Source organism: Mirounga leonina, unplaced genomic scaffold (genome assembly GCF_011800145.1).
Source record: "Mirounga leonina isolate KUSES-001 unplaced genomic scaffold, KU_Mleo_1.0 Mir_180, whole genome shotgun sequence".
In the NCBI taxonomy this organism is placed as follows: domain Eukaryota; kingdom Metazoa; phylum Chordata; class Mammalia; order Carnivora; family Phocidae; genus Mirounga; species Mirounga leonina.
In genome coordinates this window covers 27,313,216-27,333,517 of record NW_023270469.1, presented here as the reverse complement: position 1 = coordinate 27,333,517, position 20,302 = coordinate 27,313,216, and the positions used below count along the sequence as shown (strand labels likewise).

At 41.6% G+C, this 20,302-nt stretch overlaps 1 protein-coding gene across 1 annotated transcript in view; it reads left to right on the top strand.

The window, feature by feature from the left end:
- Positions 1–20,302, top strand: part of NUP93 (nucleoporin 93) — a 112,842-nt gene that overhangs the window by 29,380 nt on the left and 63,160 nt on the right. The window contains exon 3 of the mRNA XM_035025165.1: positions 1,913–2,030. Within this exon, the coding sequence (XP_034881056.1) occupies positions 1,913–2,030 (118 nt within the window). The remainder of the gene's footprint in view (positions 1–1,912; positions 2,031–20,302) is intronic.

The following is a 20,302-nucleotide window of genomic DNA, read 5'->3' as shown; positions in this document are numbered from 1 at the left end:
CTACTGTATGATCTAGCAATTTTTCTAGGTATATATCCAAGAAAGATGAAAACATATATTCACACAAAAACTGGTACATGAATGTTCATGGCAGCATTTTTCATAATAGCCCCAAAGTAGAAACAACCCAAATGTCTATCAGCTGATGAATGGATACATTCAGAAATATAAAATGTGACGTATCCATATAATGGAATATTGTTCAGTTATAAAAAGAAGTACTGATACATACTAGAACATGGATGAATCTTGACAAGCATTATGCTGAGTGAAAGAGGGTTGTCACAAAACACCACATATTGTATGATTCCATTTATATGAAATGTCCAGAAGAGGCAAATTTATAGAAACAGAATAGATTAATGGTTGTCAGAGGTTGGGGGGTAGTTTGGGAAGGGACATGGGAAATGACTGCTGGTGGGTAGGGGGTTTGTTTGGGGGTTGGTGAAAATGTTCTAAAATTGATGGTGGTGAAAGTTGTACAACTCTGAATACACTAAAACCTACTGATTTGTACACTTTAAATGGGTGAATTGTATGGTATGTGAATTATATCTCAGTAAAGCTATTATTAAAAAAGGAGGGAGGGCATTACACTGATATCCATGCTCCAGGCTTCACCCAGTACTACTCAGAATCGTTGGGAGGAAAGTTGCCTAGGTGACTCTAATGTGCAACCAGGGCTGGGAACTACTGTATTAGAAAGTTAGCTTTAAGGATTGTTAGAAGAGAGAGGCAAGATTATTTATCTGACATGGTAGCCTGGAGGAGAAGCCCTCAGGGATGGCATTTTAGTTGACCTGCCTACATGGAAGAGACAAAAATCTACAGTGGGGAGCCCTCTGGGTGCACATCATCTATTTCTGTAGTACTTAGTAGAATAGAAATAAAAACGAAGTTCTCTAGTAAGTCTGTTAGTTCAGAAGTAGAAATCTTAGGTGTCATAGCTGTGGGTATTAGGGTGACTTGTGCTGCCCAGTGGTGTAGCTTCTGAGTGCCTCAGAAGGAACATAAACTTTGTCAGTGGGATTTTTGGGTACTACGTCATAATCCCAAAACAACAGTCTAAGCATCTGATTCCCTAAATTTCTTTCTTCTAGAGAGTGTTCTAGGTATTAGTGAGACTCTGATTTTTTAAAAAACTCTTCCATTGTTACATTCCCCCAAGTGAGTAGAAATAAAGCTAGCTGTATTATCCCCATCTGTCTTCAAAGCATTTATTAGGTGACAGGCTCCTGTGTTATTGGACTGGGCAGCAGAGAGGGAACTTGAAGACGTCCTAGATACAATGTTTGGCTTTTAAAGAGAAGCCATGGAGAACCAGCCTTGGATTCTGGTTTGATTGCCCTTTGCAAATCATTGATGGTCCCAGACTTTTAATTTCTTCAACTAATGAATAAAGTTTGGACTGGGTTACTCTTGTACCTTCTCAGATGTTGTGGTTCACATATCTGTCTTTACAGAAGCTGTTAATACAGGATGGTGGTTAAGAGTTTGTGCTCTGGAGCCTGATGACCCAGCTCTGCCATTTCCTGGCTCTGTGACTTTGGAGAAGTCACTTAACGTCTTTGCACCTTAATTCTCCCATCTGTAAAATAGGGATTGAGAATAGCATCTACCTCATGATTTTCTTTTGTGTAAAATATGTGGAGTCGTCTAGCCTATCATTTTATTGCATTTTATTCTAGGCAAGTTTTATTTTAATTCAGGCATGACCAGAACTATCTTATTACCAGATGCAGTATTGTGTCTGTTACTCCATGTGATCTTTATGGAAAGGTACAAAAAACCATATAAAAGTGTCTGAGTAGTACATAGGAAGTTTTGAATAAAAAATTGTGTCTAGTATTTTATGAAGCATGTTAGATGTCCTAATCCTGCTTTTTTCTCCCTGCCCCATATCCTCATATAGGTCAGTTCTCCTTGGGTCTCGGGGACTTGACATATCCCACATCTCCCAGCGATTGGAGAGTCTGAGTGCGGCCACCACCTTTGAGCCTCTTGAGCCTGTGAAGGACACAGACATTCAGGTAAGGGCTTCCAGGTGCCAGGACTGGTGCAGGTCGAACCCTGAGTATGCAAACCAGGCTGAAGGCCCTGGCCCTTTGTTGACCAGCTCATTTAGGAATTCTAGATTTCTTTGTTAATTCTCTTCCTGAGATATTAAGAGAATGGGAGACTCCACTTTGGAGGTATAGTAGGGAACATAGGTTACTTTAAGAGTACTCTGAGAGGCTGAGTTTAGGAAAGCAATTCCAACCTGCACTTTTTAGATTATTGTAATTATGAGAACAGATTTTTCTTCCTTCCTTGGGCTTAATCCAAGGCACCAGAGACATTAGTTATAAGTTTCTCTTGCTTTCTTTGCTGGATCTCAAATAATTTTACTCTTCGTCTTCCACATTTCTTTTCTACATCTTGCTTGTATTGGTTGGCAAAGAGCTGGGGAAAACTTAGAGTACTATTTACTGAAACCTACTCACCGATTTCTAGGAAGTATTTGGCTGCATTAGTGGCACCAGGAAATGGTCTAATAGAGCACTCCAGTCTCATTTACCCTAACATGCCACTGGCATAATTGATTGCTATTTTAATCTAATCAGAAACTGCTTTGTTGTGTGTGTGCGCGTGCACACACACATACATTGTTAAGGAAAAAACTTGTGATTCATTTAGTTTTGAGGAATTGAGATGCTGCATTCATGTTAGAGTGAAGGGACTGTGAGCCACCATTTTAATCATTGATTTACCTTTGAAATGAAAGGAAGCAGGTTCTACAAAGGCAAATCATTGTACAGATGGGTACTAATTGTTATTATATGGGCTCAGTTTGAATTAACTCTCTACCCCACTATCCTTCCCAAGAACTATTTTTATCCATTTAATGGCCACAGTTCTGCTGTATTTATTCCAATTCAGTAACTGAAAACCCTATGTTTCTGTTGAGAGTTAACTATAGATACTATTTTTCCTGTTATCAATATGTTCCCATAGTCACTAGTTTTTAAAAATTTTGTGTACTAAATCATATTAGCTTGTCACCTTATGGATGCCTGCTCATTTCCATGTACTCTTAAAATGGCATGTATACTTAACTTTTTTGTTTAGTTTATTTTTAGCTGTCCCTTTTTGTCCCTTCTATTTTACTGCTATAAACCAATACTTTTAACAAGGAGGAGGTGGGCAAAAGGGATAAAGCTAAAAAATTAATTTGAATAATCATATATTTTGGGGAGTTTCCCTAATAGTGTGGAAGAAATGGCACTCGCTGAAAGGTTGTGTGTTTTTAATGTTTAAAATACCAAAGAAGTTATTTTTATTTTTTAAAAAAGATTTTATTTATTTATTTGAGGGAGAGAGCACACCTGAACATGTGCGTGTCAGGGGAGGGGCAGATGGAGAGAATCTCAAGCAGATTCCCCACTGAGCCCCAGAGCGCCCCAGTCAGGCGCCATCCCACAACCCATGAGATCATGATCTGAGCTGAAACCAAGAGTCGGAGGCGAAAATGACTGAGCCACCCAGGCACCTCCAAAAAATTTCTTTTTAAAACCAACTGCTTTTAAAGGTTCTTTGGCATATTTGTCATACATATTTGGAATACTCAGCACATTTAGTGATGTACTTCATGAATTCTGATGTGGTACTCCATTTTCTGCTTTGAGGTTTTTTTTTTTTAAGATTTTATTTATTTGACAGAGACAGACACAGCGAGAGAGGGAATACAAGCAGGGCGAGTGGGAGAGGGAGAAGCAGTTTTCCTGCTGAGCAGGGAATCTGATGCAGGGTTCGATCCCAGGACTCTGGGATCATGACCTGAGCTGAAGGTAGACGCCCAATGACTGAGCCACCCAGGCGCCCCTCTGCTTTGAGATATTAATGACAGGTTTATAAATGTATTGAATCATGACAGTCTTCCTAACCTTCTGTTTAATGCATGAACACTCTCCTTCAGCACCCCCATTAGATGGTTTCCCAGCAGTGCATGCTTGGTCACATCAAAGAGAGTTTCTTAATTTGGAATGAGCATGGCTAAGAGTTTTGGTCCTGCACGTCCGGGAAATCTTTGAACTTTGAGAGGGAGGATGCTTTCATTTCAAAATTTTACCTCTTGAGCTTTTCCAGAATACCTTCAAAAATGCAAAATGGTCAGTCCAAGGTAACTTTTGATTAATTGGGAATTGGTCATCTATACCTAAAGTAAAAATTTAAGACTTCCTAGTTTTGGGGTACCTGGGTGGCTTGGTCATTTAAGCATCTGACTCTTGATTTTGGCTCAGGTCATGATCTCAGGGTTGTGAGACCAAGCCACAGGTTGGGCTTTGTGCTGGGCGTGGAGCCTACTTAAGATTCTCTCTTGGGGGGGCGCCTGGGTGGCTCAGTTGGTTAGGGGACTGCCTTCGGCTCAGGTCATGATCCTGGAGTCCCGGGATCGAGTCCCGCATCGGGCTCCCTGCTCAGCAGGGAGTCTGCTTCTCCCTCTGACCCTCCCCCCCCTCATGTGCTCTCTCTCTCTCTCTCTCTCAAATAAATAAATAAAATCTTTAAAAAAAAAAAAAAAGATTCTCTCTTGGGGGGCGCCTGGGTGGCTCAGGTGGTTAAGCGTCTGCCTTCGGCTCAGGTCATGATCTCAGGGTCCTGGGATCGAGTCCTGCATTGGGCTCCCTGCTCCTTGGGAGCCTGCTTCTCCCTCTGGCTTTCTCTCTCGCTCTGTCTCTCATGAATAAAAAAAAAAAAAAAAAAATCTTTAAAAAAAAAAAAAGATTCTCTCTTGGGGTGTTTGGATGGCTTTCGGTTTCGGTTCCATATTTCTTGGTTTCAGCTCAGGTCATGATCTCAGGGTCTTGCGATCAAGCCCCGAGTTGGTCCCCGAGCTCAGTGTGAAGTCTGCTTGTCCCTTTCCCTCTGCTCATCCCCCAGTTCACACTCCCTCTCTCTCACTGTCTCCAAAATAAATAAATAAATATCTTAAAAAAAAAAAAAGATGATGATTCTCTCCCTTTGCCCTTTACCCCCTGGTTGCCCATGTACTCTCTCAAAGAAAAAAAAAAGGACTTACTGGTTTCAAAATAAATGTTCTGTTGATTTCATCTTCTTTCCTACAAAGACTTAAAGAAGAAAATTTAAGTTTTAAAGGGCTGAGGTTTTGGCTTAATCTGAGATGGTTCTAGTTATTGATAGGAATTGGAAGTTTTAAATTGTATTGTGGAGCTCACCTGACCTATGCTTAAGTCCCCCATATACACAGTATCAACATATTCTTGCCTGATTTCTTATTTAGTAGTCAGATGTAAGGGCCAAGTCAGCTTTCAGGCTGAGCATGGAGCAGTCTTCCTTTTTTTTTTTTTTAAGATTTTATTTATTTATCTGACAGAGAGAGAGACAGCGAGAGCAGGAACACAAGCAGGGAGAGTGGGAGAGGGAGAAGCAGGCTTCTCGCCGAGCAGGGAGCCCGATGTGGGACTCGATCCCAGGACCCTAGGATCATGACCTGAGCCGAAGGCAGACGCTTAACCATCTGAGCCACCCAGGCGCCCGAGCAGTCTTGCTTTTAATTCTTCTCATCATGTGTTATCTAAGAAGAGTTAACTTAGTCATTTTCAGTTGTTTGTTTTTAGAAAAGCCATATATATTTTTTCATGGACTTTTTTCCCCTCATTTATTTTAACAGCTTTATTGAGATACAGGATTCACATACCATAAATCTAATGGATTTTTATATATAAATTTTTCCAACCAGTGCAGTTTTTGAGATGAGAATGCATCCTAATCCCATGTGCCAGGTAGCAATCAGAGTGAATTTATTATGTCAGTTTATAAATTCATAGAAGGAAATGCTGAAGCATTCTTTGACAGATGCTGTCCAAAACTTTGTACCATCCATTGAGTTACATATAAGCTTGGAAAGGTATTTCCCCATGTATAGATACATATATAAATACATGTGTAGTCCTTTTCTGTCTGGCAAACATTGATTATATTCCCTTCTGTTTCTACTGGAAAGCTTGAAATTAATACAGGTTTTCTACTGTTAACTGTTTTGTTGTTTGTCATAATTGATGATGTTGGCATGCATTGAGAATGCATTTTTGAAAGATGGCTGTGTCCAGCAAAGGTAACATTAAAAAAGATTTACTTAGATATATGTATGGCTGATGCTAGAAGAATTTTTAAAAATATTTATTGATTGGGCGCCTGGGTGGCTCAGTCATTAATCGTCTGCCTTCAGCTCGGGTCATGATCCCAGGGTCCTGGGATCGAGCCCCGCATCGGGCTCCCTGATCGGCGGGAAGCCTGCTTCTCCCTCTCCCACTCCCCCTGCTTGTGTTCCTGCTCTCGCTGTCAATCTCTCTGTCAAATAAATACATAAAATCTTTAAAAAAAAAAAAAAAAAAAATTGATTTTATTTTTTGGAAATGGTCATAAAGAAGGCCTGTACATTTGTGTAATAGAGGTAAAGAGCAAATATTAACAGGGCATGGCACCGAAATGATTGTACTGCACTGCTCTAAATGACTTCGTGGTGCTTGCAAGCACAAGTCCTCTCACAGAGGTCCACTTGCTCACTTCTGTCTTCAGAAAAGAAAATACCAAGGGCAGATTGCACATCTTTACTATGATCTGAACAGACCTAATGTACCATGGATGTGTATCACGTAGTAATAAAGTGCAAATTTACGCAGTTCAGCTATATTATGGGCTTTCTCACTAGATTACATGTATATTTCAAGAAGGCTGTGCAGAAATTGCCTGAGTTAGCCATAAAAATGGGAGCTGCAGTTTCTCTGCATTAGGCCGTATTATTTCCAAATGGCATTGGACCAAAGTATAATAATATTATTGCTAAACTTCCTGTATTAGATTCCTAGGGCTGCCATGAGTTTCCACAAACTCAGTGGCCTAAAACATTAGAAATTTATCCTCTCAGAGTTCTGGAGTATAGCACTTTGAAATCAGGGTGTTGGTAGCACCATGCTCCCCCCGAAGGCTGTAGGGGGAGAATCTTTCCTCTTCGAACATTTGGTGGCACTAGCCCTTTCTTAGCTCTAATCTCTGCCTCCCATCTCCACAAGGTTTATCTCCTGTGTGTTTAGTCTCCCTCTCCTTTCTCTTAGAAAGACTCCAGTCATTGGGTGTAGGGCACACCCTAAATCCAGGATGATCTCACATTGAGATCCTTAACTTAATCCCATTTGCAAAGATCATATTTCCAAATTAAGGTCATATGCACAGGTACTAGGAGTTAGGACTTCAACATATCTTTTTGGTGGGGGACACATGTCAACCCACTACACTTATAGTGCCAGAAATCTTCAGACTAAATTAACTGTAATTAATGAAACATCGTCAGATCTCACTCTTTCACAGCTATGTGGGGTATTGGGCTAAGGCATCTCTTGCTAGTTGTTCCAGTGACTGAAGACCTCAACCAAGTATCTGACCTCACCCTTAACATTCTCTTTCCTGGCTGTGGGGAGACCCCTATCGAGCTAAATAGTAGTTACTGTTTCCAAACAGGCTAACACTCTGTAATATGTTTAAGAGATTATTCTATAGAGACATATTTAAACTAGGAACTCTCTGCTTTTCTAAAGTATTAAATACCTAGTGTTTGGAGTATGTATAGGTGGGACTAAATTGTGATACTTTCCTGCAGTAGGAGGATCTATCTTTGTGTGTGTATGTGTGCTCACATGCACGTGTGCACATATTTATACTTCAGCCACCAGATTGCCTAACTCTTTTTTACGTTAGGCCTTTGGTTATCACCTTCCTTAGCCTGGAGTAGCGACTGTGAAATGTCCAAGCCCTCGTTTCAGTCTAACCCTGTGAGGCTTTCCTCACACACCGCCTCTTTCATGGTCTTCTCAGATCTCTTTCCCCACAGCCTCCAAATACAGTGTGTTGGTTTTACTGCTTAGGAAAAAACAAAACTTTCCAAATGTTTCCCCACAAAGTAAACAGAAATTTAGCTTATGTTAGAATTAACTTGGCAGCCCATTCAAATCTTAGATAAGTGATTCTTATCTCTTCAGCCCCTTCTACCAAAGAAAGAAGGAAGGAAAGAAAGGAAAGATCCTGTATGAAGGTCTTCATAATCTGTAAATTTCCAGATGGAAATCTGTCCTGTCCTGTCCTATATGAGTAGAGAGCAAAAGATAAATAGTGAATAAAAGAACTATAAAAAAAATTAGAGTCAGAGAAACTGATTTATCACATACAAGATAATGATGCAGTAATAATTCACTTTGTTAGAAACTTGTTTTGCTTACCACACTGTATCCATAATAAAATATTCATTATTTCCTTCCTTTTTCTGCCCTTGGCCTGGGAAATGTAGAGTATGCTCAGACCACTCTTAGCTTATCTTTTAAGTAATCAGAAAGAACTGAATAGCTTTGGCGTAAGTATTAAAATGAATCACTGCTTGTGCAACCCCTTATCACCTAAATTGTTATTTTCATGGTTTATCTTTTAATTTTATATCTTCAGAATTAAGAGACTGCTGCTTAAATGCAGCTATATATAATAGCTAAGCGGAAAAGTGATTGTGTTGCTTGCTAATTGTGTGTTTGTAGTACTGGCAAGTTGTTCGTGGGGAACTGGTTCCAGAAATCCTGTGGCAGTTTGTTTGTTGGAAAGAGGGTCAGCCTTGCCTAGAATGATTAGTGTGCTAATAGCTCTTCAGGAATATTACTGGCAAAATATTAATATTGAGGGAGAAGTGCAGTAAGCTTTCCCTTGCTCAAATCTGCTGCAGGAAAGTGCAGTCTGAATGGATGAACAGTATCTGAACTCCAGGATTATTTTTAAGTAGTCATTTTCATTTGTTTCTAGAAACTACTAAGCATGGATATGGGGGCGAGGCCTTACCAGAGCTGCTTTCGTAAATCTGAAGAAGAGATGGGGTTCATTCATCAAGAGTTGGATCTGTTTGCGTGCTGATCATTTGTATAACAGTCCTGAGAAGTGTTTTAAGTGGGCAAAACATACCTAGCTCCCATGTTGTTTCTGTTCTTAATATGCCTGAGCAGGCTTTTCTGCAGTGGTGATCTAGCCCAAACTGGATGATTAGAAATTCTGAATTGATGAGACTCTGAAGGGATAAGATCTTGCTCTTGAAATGTTTTCACATATAAAAATATAAGAGAATCTAACAGTGTGAAGGTTTTTAAAGATTTTATTTATTTATTTGACAGAGAGAGAGATAGCGAGAGCAGGAACACAAGCAGGGGGAGTGGGAGAGCGAGAAGCAGGCCTCCTGCCGAGCAGGGGGCCCGATGTGGGACTCGATCCCAGGACCCTGGGATCATGACCTGAGCCGAAGGCAGACGCTTAACGACTGAGCCACCCAGGCACCCTAACAGTGTGAAGGTTTTTGGTTAAGCATTTGTGTTTATTGACCTCCTTGCTTATATTCCTCTTGCCCCTAAGAAAGTCAGTGGGAAGTTCATAGTAACCTTTCTTTGGAGTTTTTAGAAGACTTTAATGGATGTTTAAATCTTGTTCTTTCGAAGCTTATCCTGGACTTAAATTAAACAACCTGTAGTTAATGCTCTTGGGTTCATTAGATAATGAACCTAATTCTCACTGGATCCTAAGCCTGCTAGTTAGAGAGAAGCACTTTCCTGGAACAAACACCAGGTACATTTTAGGCCAGCATTCGGTTGTAGTGGCTGAACGACATGTGAAAAAGACCTACATCTCACTGTGCCCTGTCTTGTTCAGGGCAGTCAGGTACCAGGCTTTGTCTCTTGTGCGAACACTGCAGTGTCCACATCACCCCTGCTTAGCAAATATATTTGCTGTTCCTTGTCATTAAACCCTGACCCGGTGTAAATCTCAGAGCTGGTGAAAACCAGTAAACATGTAAAAGAGACAAAATAGTGTCTTCCCAGAGGCAGGTTAATGTACCATCCTGTTTTGTGTTTGTAATTAGGTAGTCTGATACTGAATGCTGGGGTAAGTACAGAAATGATTTAATTTTTCTGCCTGTCTGTGATAAGGGAAAAGGTAGGTTTTGTGGTCTGGTAGAAAGTATGCAATTACATTAAAGTATCCTGTGAATGGAATTAAAAATGGTGACTTTGGAATAAAAATGGGTGTTAAAGACATCGTCTGTGGAAAATGTGAAAAACTGCTTTTATGTGAGCCAAGGATATAAGATTTCAGCCTTTTTACTTATCCATTCACACTTACTCCTGAATGCAGGGCTTTCAGAACAAGCAAGTAAATGGATGCTGAATGCATTCTGAGCAAGCAGGAAATGACAGGCTTTTTTGTCTTCTCGGAGGTTTCTTATATCCTGTAGTGAGCAAAGGAATATCAATTACCAACTAAAGAAGAAAGAAGTTGGAATGGTTCCGTAAGAGTGTTTTGGGAGAAGCCGATGGCTAAAATATTTAACAATTTACTAGAGCACTTCACATACGACCCGGCCCGGGTGCCTTTGAACGGGGTTGAGTTGTGCCCTCCCTCCTTCACGAGCTGTCTCTTAACCTGCCGATATCTATCGAAGCCCCAAGCACTCTGGAGGTGGGGGGCACATATTGTCATCTGCGGTCTAGTATCTTTAAGTTGCTTGGCTTCAGGAACCAGAAATGGGCATGTCTTTTTATCTGCTGAACTATTTGATACTGGAGCAGATGTAATTTAAATGGGGGTTAAAACCTCGTCGAATATCGAATGCATTGCTCTAGACCAGTCTGTTGTTTTCACGTGGCAGCCCTTGACCCTGTGCACCACTTCGATCTGCTTGCCGCAGCACCCTGTGATCTCTTATTTCCATTTTGGAATGTTCGATCGTAAAGCTTTCCAGGCCTGTAGCCTGATGTGGCTCTTAGCATTTGGGGGGGTTGGCACTGTGTGGCTCCTTGCATACAAAACTTTGGGACCCAGGTTCCCACTGTCTCCACTAAGAATCCACATTCTGTGAAGGAAGTGAGAGGGGGCTCAGACAGGGGAGACTCCTGGTTTTGCTTCTTTTTATTTGTTGGTTGGGGAGCAGGAACAGAAGCTGGAAGAAAGGATGGGTAATATCCTCTACTGACAAGATCTGTATTAGAATTTCTTTTGCTGCAGAGCTCTCAGAACTAGTATGTATTGCTTTTCTTTTTAGGCTTTTCCCCCATTTCCCAGATGCTTGGCTTTCATCGTGCACTTGAGATATGGAGAGTTTGAGTGAGTCCCTCCAGCTCAGGTTGCTGGCAGCCGAGCTGAGGCTCAGGCCCTCCATTCTGACAGACCCGGGTCTGCAACACTAACAATCAGCAGTCGTGCATGCGCCACTTTAATTATCTTGGACAAGGATAGAAGGGCGAGGCCTTGCTTCTCACCGCGGGGTGGCTGCTAGGCCGAGGTGCCGCAGCTGGATCCTGCCCCTGCTTCTCTGAGAGCCGCGGCCCTCGAAGCACCACAGCAGGTCTGCTGCGCAGGACTGGGCTGACACAGCTTAGGAGACTTGTATGGGAAGAAGCCTTGTCTTATAGAACATATTTACAACCAGAACTGACAGAGTCATTCTTTTCATTGGTAAAACAAAGGGGAGGATTAGGTCAGCAGAATGTAAGTGGGAGTGTGGATTTACTGGCCTATTTTTATTATTACTGCCTGATTTGCTTTATTTCTTTGAATGGCATGAGCAGTAGGATATGAGGAAGAGTTTTCTCTACCTCTCCCTTTTCTTTCAAAAAGAAAAAACTGTCTATTTTAAAATGCTGTTGCTATCTTAAGGACAGGTAGAAATGGCCATGGAAGGTTATAATATGCTTGATTTGTTTGAGTACCAAAATACTCTGGTGTGATACTATCTACGACTACTTTCTCTGTTACTAGGTTCTCTCTTATCCAAAGTACTTATCAGTCTGTCTCAGAAGGATCAGCTCAGGACCCGGTGGATTTTTTTTTTTTTTTTAAGTAGGCTCCACGCCCAGTGTGGAGCCCAACATGGGGCTTGAACTCAGGACCCTGGGATCAAGACTTGAGCTGAGATCAAGAGTCGGAGGCTTGGGGCGCCTGGGTGGCTCAGTCGGTTAAGCAACTGCCTTCGGCTCAGGTCATGATCCTGGAGTCCCAGGATCGAGTCCCGCATCGGGCTTCCTGCTGTCAGCAGGGAGTCTGCTTCTCCCTCTGACCCTCCCCCCTCATGCTCTCTCTCTCTATCTCATTCTCTCTCTCAAATAAATAAATAAAATCTTTAAAAAAAAAAAAAAAAAGAGTCGGAGGCTTGGGGCGCCTGGGTGGCTCAGTTGGTTCAGCATCTGCTTTCAGCTCAGGTCATGATCCCAGGGTCCTGGGATCGAGCCCCACATAGGGATCCCTGCTCAGTGGGGAGCCTCCTTCTCCCTCTCCCTCTGCTGCCGCTCCCCTTGATTGTGCTTTCTCTCTCTCTCTCAAATAAATAAATAATCTTAAAAAGAGAGAGAGAAGCTTAACTGACTGAGCCACCCACGTGCCCCTGCCTTGTGGATCCTTGAAGATTTATGGGCATTCACAGTAGCACTTGGTTCTGTGATGAGGTCCCAAACTGCCGCAGAGGTCTTCATGTTGAATGAGTATGGTGGTGGGTGTTCTTCATTGAGAAGGTGCTTACTGAATCAGTGCCTCCCAAACAAGTCCCCCCACCCCGTTCATCTCCAGCTGAGAGATACTCATAGGAAGATAGAGCAAAAATGAACTACTAGGGGAAAAAAAAAGAAATAAAAGACACGCAAAATACAAGCCTTAGTTTTTCAAATTAAATTCAGTAGACAGAATTACTCCATCAGCTTGGTCTAAAAGTTTCTAAATGCTTATTCTCCGTTTTTATACTTATCTGCTGCAGACTGGACACCAACTACTTGGGGTCTGGTACTCCTTCAGCCACACTTTGACTAGTTTAAATAGTTGTGTTTTCTTCCTTCCTCCCTCCCCCCCACCTTTCCTCTTTTTCCCTCCTTCCCTATCTCCCTTTTTGTTTAGTTTAAGTATCCCTGCTGGTGCAGTGAATAGTGGCACTAAAGTTTGAGTTCCTGTCTTCTGTTTCACTACAGCTAAAATCAAGGAGGCAGAGAGAGGTTTACTGAACATTTATTGCATCCAGACACTGTACTAAACACTTCTGGGTTTCCAGTAACCATTTGAAGTGGGTACTATTGTTAACCGTATTTCACTGATGGGAAACCTAAGGCCTACAGAGGCTAGATATGCCAGATTTGAACTCCCTTATGTTGGTTTGAGTTCAATACTGTGCCCTTCGTCCCCTGGGTTTTAAATTTCATTGTACATCAAGACTGTTTAGTAAAGAAGTGAATTTTCAAGATCTATTTGAAAGAGGAAAGTAGTGAAAGTGTTTCAATAGAAATATTGCTCACTGATTGCTCATTTAGAGCAAAATAAAGAGTAGAAAGCCCACAGTGAATGGATGTGGTGGGCATTGCTCTTATTTACATACACTTAGTAGTGAAATAATGTTCACTGTGGGAGAAAGCTGGAACGTGCTTTCTAAACCTTTATACAAAGCCCTGCTGGGTTTGGGAGGGGTGGGGGAGATGAGTTTTGCGGGAAGGCCAAACACCCTTTATCCGTTTATCTCCAGGTGCTTGCTTTTTTGCCATAGTTTTGTGCTTGCTGAGCTGTCAGTTTAATTTACTGTCTAAAGCTCAGCCTGTTATTTCTCAGGTTTGCTGCCCTACAGGTACACCGTAAAGGGTTTCTGTGAAATCCTGGAGCAGCTTTTAGTTTTGAAATGCCCAGTCTTTGTTCTTGTGAAAATAGGTTGTGTTCAGCTTCTTGCTTGATCATCTTTGTTTTGTTTTGCTTCTGAAGCTGAGCTTGAGTTAGAAGAATGATGCTAGAAGCAATTTAAAGGGCACATCAAGTTTTTTACTGTAATCCTGAACTATTGATTGTTGACTTATTTGTAGGTTTAATGCAGACCCATTTCCTTACTTAGCGTCTGACTGGCCATTAAGCTCTGGCAGTGTGCCAGAATGTTGAAATCTTGCATCTTATAATATGATTTGGCTGTCTAAGGGTATTATGTGTGTTTGGTTTTTATAGACACAGACAAGGCCCTCGACTTTGTGTGTGCTCCAGAATACAGGAAAGGATTTCTCTACAGCAAAATTACTCATTCAGTTCTAGGAGACAACATAAAAGTGAGGTGACCTGGAGTCACGCAGATTGGTACAGTTCGGACTCACTGGCTCTTACAAATAAATGCAGACTAACGTAACAGAACCTTGAAGAGAAGACCAAGCAGGGAACTGAAAAGGCATGATGGTGTTCCAGAGTAGGCCATAGTTAGGCACTCCCATGTAAGTGGCCCTCAGCTTGTGCCCTGTGCCACTCTCCTAGCATGAAGTTGGAACTAGAATCTAGCCAAGGGGCCGGTAAAGGGTTCTGCTTACAGAGGGAGCTGGGCTCAGAGTGGTTAGAGAGGTAATCACTGTCTCCAGAAGATTTTTCCCCTCTTCTTTTACAACCTGGACACCTCTTTTTTAAAAAAATTTTTTTATTGTTATGTTAATCACCATACATTGCATCATTAGTTTTTGATGTAGTGTTCCATGATTCATTGTTTGTGCATAACATCCAGTGCTCCATGCAGAACGTGCCCTCTTTAATACCCATCACCAGGCTAACCCATCCTCCCACCCCCTCCCCTCTAGAACTCTCAGTTTGTTTTTCAGAGTCCATTGTCTCTCATCAACCTGGACACCTCTTGACTGGAAGAGAGGGTGGGGGCTGAGGGAGTTAGATGACAAGGAAACATTAAATTTGGGATTTTGAGAGTGTGGTTGGGAACTGAATGGCTTTGGGAGAGAAAATTCACTTTTCCCCCTTATTACAAAAGTAAGAGAAGCTTTATTCAGAGAACTTGGAAAGTGGCCCCCAAGTATGCTGTCTTGACTGCCATATTGCCCCTCAAAGTTGTCAGAACAGCCACCATTTTGGAAGTGTTAAATTGTTTGGACTAGGTACTTGAGGCTATAGAACATCTGTTTGGAGTGACAAGGAAAATAGATTTAATGAGGAGGTGAGGAACTAGTCCATGAAGCATGTGTTAGAGATCGGTATTAAAATGACCCTCATAGTTCAGAATTGGTTAATTCTTATGAAACGATGTATAGTCTTTTCCTTTATTCTGTAATGGAAAAGCTTCCTAATGTGTGAAAAGGGATCTGAGACATGACGGTTTCATGAGTAATTATTATGTCATTTTGCTGCTTCCCTCCAACCATTTGAAAGAATGGTTATCTGTGACTTGGTCCTAATTTGGAAGATACAGGGGAAAATAATAGGCCAGAAATATTATGTGGATTTTGAGTGGCACACCACAATACTTCTTCCATTTGTGTGATACTTGCAGTGGGCTTTGCCCATCACTGTCTTATTCCTTGAGGTGGAATCGGTTGAATGGGTGTTAGCATCATCTTTTTAGATGATGGGGAACATACTGAAATCAAGATGGAGAGATGACTTACTATCAAAATGTGGAACTTGAACCCAGATACTTCTTAATTCCTTGCCCTGTATCGTTATTATCATGCCTTGCTGAGGAAGGCATCAGGGGGTGACTGGTTAGGTAAATTCCAGATTATTATTATTATTATTATATTTTGTTTTTTTGCAAAGACACTAAGCTAGTTCTTTTGTCACTGGTCTTTTTTTTTTTTTTTTTTTTTGGTCACTGGTCATTTCTTGATGTTTTGGTCCCTTCTTTCCTGTCAGACCTCTTACCTGTGACATTTCCATTTATTCCCTTCCATGTGAAAGCTTTGCTGGTTAACTAAATCAGTTGTAGGGATGAAAATGCTACTTAGGGGGCGCCTGGGTGGCTCAGTCGTTAAGCGTCTGCCTTCGGCTCAGGTCATGATCCCAGGGTCCTGGAATCGAGCCCCGCATCGGGCTCCCTGCTCGGCGGGAGGCCTGCTTCTCCCTCTCCCTCTCCCCCCGCTTGTGTTCCCTCTCTCACTGTATCTCTGTCAAATAAATAAATAAAATCTTAAAAAAAAAAAAAAAAGAAAAGAAAAGAAAATGCTACTTAGAAGAGTAATACCATAAACTGAGTGGTGGCAAACCTCACTTTTCCCATCCGAGTACGCTTTGGAACAAAAATGATACTGATGTTTGTTGCTGCCCCTGAATAGTTTCCAGATGCCCTTTATGTGAAGGGGCTCAGTCTCTAGAGACGTGGCTCACCGGATAGAGCCAGTCAGCCTCGTTTATGCTGTCCGAGTAGGTCATTGGTGGCAAGCAAATGGGAAGTGGCAAACCAGAGCACATGTCCTATTTGGAACTTTAGGTGGACTAGACTATGAGGGTTTAGAGCAGATTAGGGCGGGAGGTTTTCTCTTTTGTTTTTCCAGTTTTTGCTTTCTATTCCTCTCTCCCGGTTTCCTTCCTTCCTTTAGGCTGCCCTCCCTTCCATTCCTTTTGTCTGTTCTTTTTATCTTTTCTCCTGTCTTCCTTTCGTTCTCACTTTCCTTCTGTCCTTTGCATCCCTCCCTCTGTCCTTCCCCCGACCCCTTTAAACTGGCTGTCCCATCAGAGGCAGCCATTGCTAATGGGGGAGTGTACCTCCTTTTTTCCAAGCATCTCTTAGCTGTGAAATCATGGCTTTTAGAATGGTTCTGCAGCCTCACAGCATGCAACTCCGCAACTGTCTTGCAGTGTGGAGTGAACCTAGGCTAGGTGTGTGGTTGAGCTGGGTCGGCTGGAAAGATGGATTCTGCACGAGCCTGGCCTTGTTGGCTGCCTCTTCCTCATGTGCTCTCATTACTTGTGTTTTCAATTGCATTTGCAAACCCCAAAGATGTGGTATTTAGTTTTATCCATCTATTTAACCTGCTTATGTTTTACTCTTCTAATGGGTGCCCTGAAGTGTGTTTCCTTATATTGGGCCCTTTCCTAATAGCTTCTGGTAATATTCCGCTTTCATTTTTTTGGTGCCTGACTCAGCTTGATATTGAGGGTGTGTAAGAATTTTCTGTACATAGCAAACTAAGGTTTTGGGTGAGGGTGTTACGACTTATTCATTCTTTTTGAGGATTGATTATACATTAAAGCCAAATCCTAAGAAGAGGGAGTGATGGGGAAGAAAATGACCAAAGAACGGGGAATATTTGATTTTGTTTCTCATGTTTTAGGAATTAAGTTATAAATTAATCTAGCCCCAGTTTCATATGTGTTCTTTACCACTTGTTAACTGTTCATCCTACTAGCTCATTTTTTGGTTGGGGAGGAGGAGTGTTATGGAACGGGGTTTATTTTGGAGCAGGAGACATATTGCAGAGCCCTTCAGGCATCTAGGTTTTTCCCTGGGAGATAGGAAGGGAAAGGAACTGCAAATCTCATCTCTGTTTTTGTATTAGTTGTCTGCCTCAGGTTGGTTTTAATTTCCTTCTCCATTCCTCTCATGCACTGAATGCCTTTGACAAACAGAAAGAAGCTCTTTGCTGGTTATTCTAAAGTGTGGTGCTCAGACTAGCAGCATGAGCATCACCAAAAGCTTACTAGAAATGCAGATTCTCAGGCCTCACCCCAGATCTACTTAATCCTAATCTCTGGAGGTGAGGCCCAGAATCTGTTTAACAAGCCCTCCAGTTTGAGATCAACTGGATTAAGTGATGACAGAAGTCTAGTTTAGGTAAATCTTGCTTTTCTAGCCATCTCTGCCAGCTTTTAAACTTCATCCACCTGTGTACCAACCCTGAACTTTGAGGCTGCAAAGCAGTGTGTTTATCTTTTGAGTGTTTGAGTCCGTAAAGAATTTGTAACCACCCTCGTTTGTATCTTTGCTTCATCAAGGACACAGTGGTCAATAAAATATATCTGAAAAACTTGTATATATTAAAAACTTACGACTTATAATTGGTCATTGATTACTCTTTCACTATGGAGGTATCGACTCTGATACTGAGGCTGTAGCTCAAAATACACTGCCTAAAAAGCAGTCAGAGCCCAGAGGGGAATGAAGGAGAGAGGGAGACAGGAAAGGGAAGTGGAGGGATTAATAATCCCATCTTGGTTAATCATCATTATCCTCTCTGATCGCTGTGAGCGGATGTGCTGTTGCTTCTGCAAACGTTAATAATTCATGGATGGACTATGCCAAAGGGAGGCCTTAAATCTGGTCTCTCAGCAGATTAAATACACCGTCTGCCATCAGTAGGAGCCAGGAGAGATGAAAGATGGACTTGTTGTTTTTATTCATTAACCTGATTTTCTCTGCCTTTCTCTTCAGCTCCTCTCATCCTCATTTTGTTTACCTTTTCATTTGCTTCACTGTGTGCCCTCCTCCCGCATTGAGTGAGTGCTGGGACTCTTGGGTCTACTGTTAATGACATTAGATTTTACTTTTCCTTCTCTGCTAGTAACAACAGATGCCATGAGAGAAAGCAGAGAGGCAGAATAACTATTTCCTTGGAAATGTCTAAATCAGTCTGCATATTTGAAAAACGTATTAAAATGTGCAAAGCCTGTGTCTTAGAAATCATTTGAAATGGCTTCTCTTTGTTTTGAAGAGTAATTCTGTTGTATAGGCAGCTGAAGATACACATAGTGTTCTTACTTCAGGTAGGTCTTGTGGCAGTTCCCCATTTTATAGATGGGGAAACTGAGACGTGAAGTGAGTGACTTGTGTAGGGCTACCTAGAACCGACTTCTTCTCACTCCAACATCAGTATGCTTTCCACTAGACTTCATTACCTCTTCCTTTTAGAAATCATATGTAAGTAGCCTTAAGGAGGTATTTTACCCATATTTCATCATACTCATTTCATTAGTAAGGCTTAAATAGAACTTAATTGGATTAAGTTTGAATACTATATAGGTAGCTAGCTTCACAGGAACACTTCTGATTTCATTCTAGGTGTAAATTTGCCAAAAAACACCACAGTTAGAAGGGTGGTGATAGTCTGCACTGTTATGTAGACTTTTCCAGAGCTTCTGAGTAACAGCCCTCAACAATTTATAGGTTATTCAATAAATATACGTTGAGCACTTACCCCTGTGCATGATGCTTTGTTAAGCCCCCTAAGTGGATATAATAGGGTCGCCATCTTTAGTAGATTTTTAGTGTTTTTAGGTTTACCTGAGGGGATTTGGCTAATTGGAATACCCCAATATCAACTTAAGGATGCGAGATGGCAAAGTAGTAGAACTGGAAATGGTTTAGTCACCTCAGTAGTTTGCTGGAGGACTTAGTGGTAAGAAGCATGTTAATAAAACCAGACCATTGTTTTTAAAATGATTTCCACCCGTGTCACTGCTGGAAGGCTGGTGGAGAGAAGGGTGTGGGAAAAGCAGATTTTAAAATCAGCCTAATTTTCATAAAACTGTTTTAGAATTGCAAATCCTTGCGTTCCTATTGTAGAGGTAAGAAGTACAGAGATGAAAACCTGACCGGGTGTCTTATAAGGCACTGTCTGGCTTGCCTTCGTTGTCTGTCCTGACCTGAAGTGGTGTGGGGTGGAAGGCAAGGCCTCCTCTTACCTCTCCCGGCCCCTCTTGCATGGCCAGCATCCTGTGGGGCATTGCCGTGTTTTCTGTTTCACATTTATTTTGTTGCTATTCTCGTACAATTTTTATTCTGGTTATTTTCTTTTATAATTTTCTTAAGGCTTGCATCCTTGAGTATAATTTTATTAGGTCTTTTTTTTTTTTTAGATTTTATTTATTTGACAGAGAGAGACATAGCGAGAGAGGGAACACAAGCAGGGGGAGTGGGACTCCCCAGGACACTGGGACCATGACCTGAGCCGAAGGCAGACGCTTAATGACTGAGCCACCCAGGCGCCCTAATTTTATTAGGTCTTAATGCCAAAATTTATTTCTTGCTTTGAGGAATGCCATATTGAACTTTATAATAAGGATTAATGAGAAAATAGAATCCTGCCTACAATTTTCCTGCATAGAAAAATGTCGGGAACTCTATTTTGCATGGCAGTGAATTTGAAAATCTGACCAGGTAATGGAATAAATACTGTTTTTTCCTGTTTAAGTTGTTGAGGATTGGATAATTTTAGTAATCCTTTTCTTTCTATTGAGAAGTCTTTTTTTTTTTTTTTTTAAAGATTTTATTTATTTATTTGACAGAGAGAGACACAGCGAGAGAGGGAACACAAGCAGGGGGAGTGGGAGAGGGAGAAGCAGGCTTCCCGCCGAACAGGGAGCCCGATGCGGGGCTCGATCCCAGGACCCTGGGATTATGACCTGAGCCGAAGGCAGACGCTTAACGACTGAGCCACCCAGGCGCCCCTGAGAAGTCTTTTTTTTTTTAATCACTTTTCCATCTTATTAGTGTTTTCCAATTAAT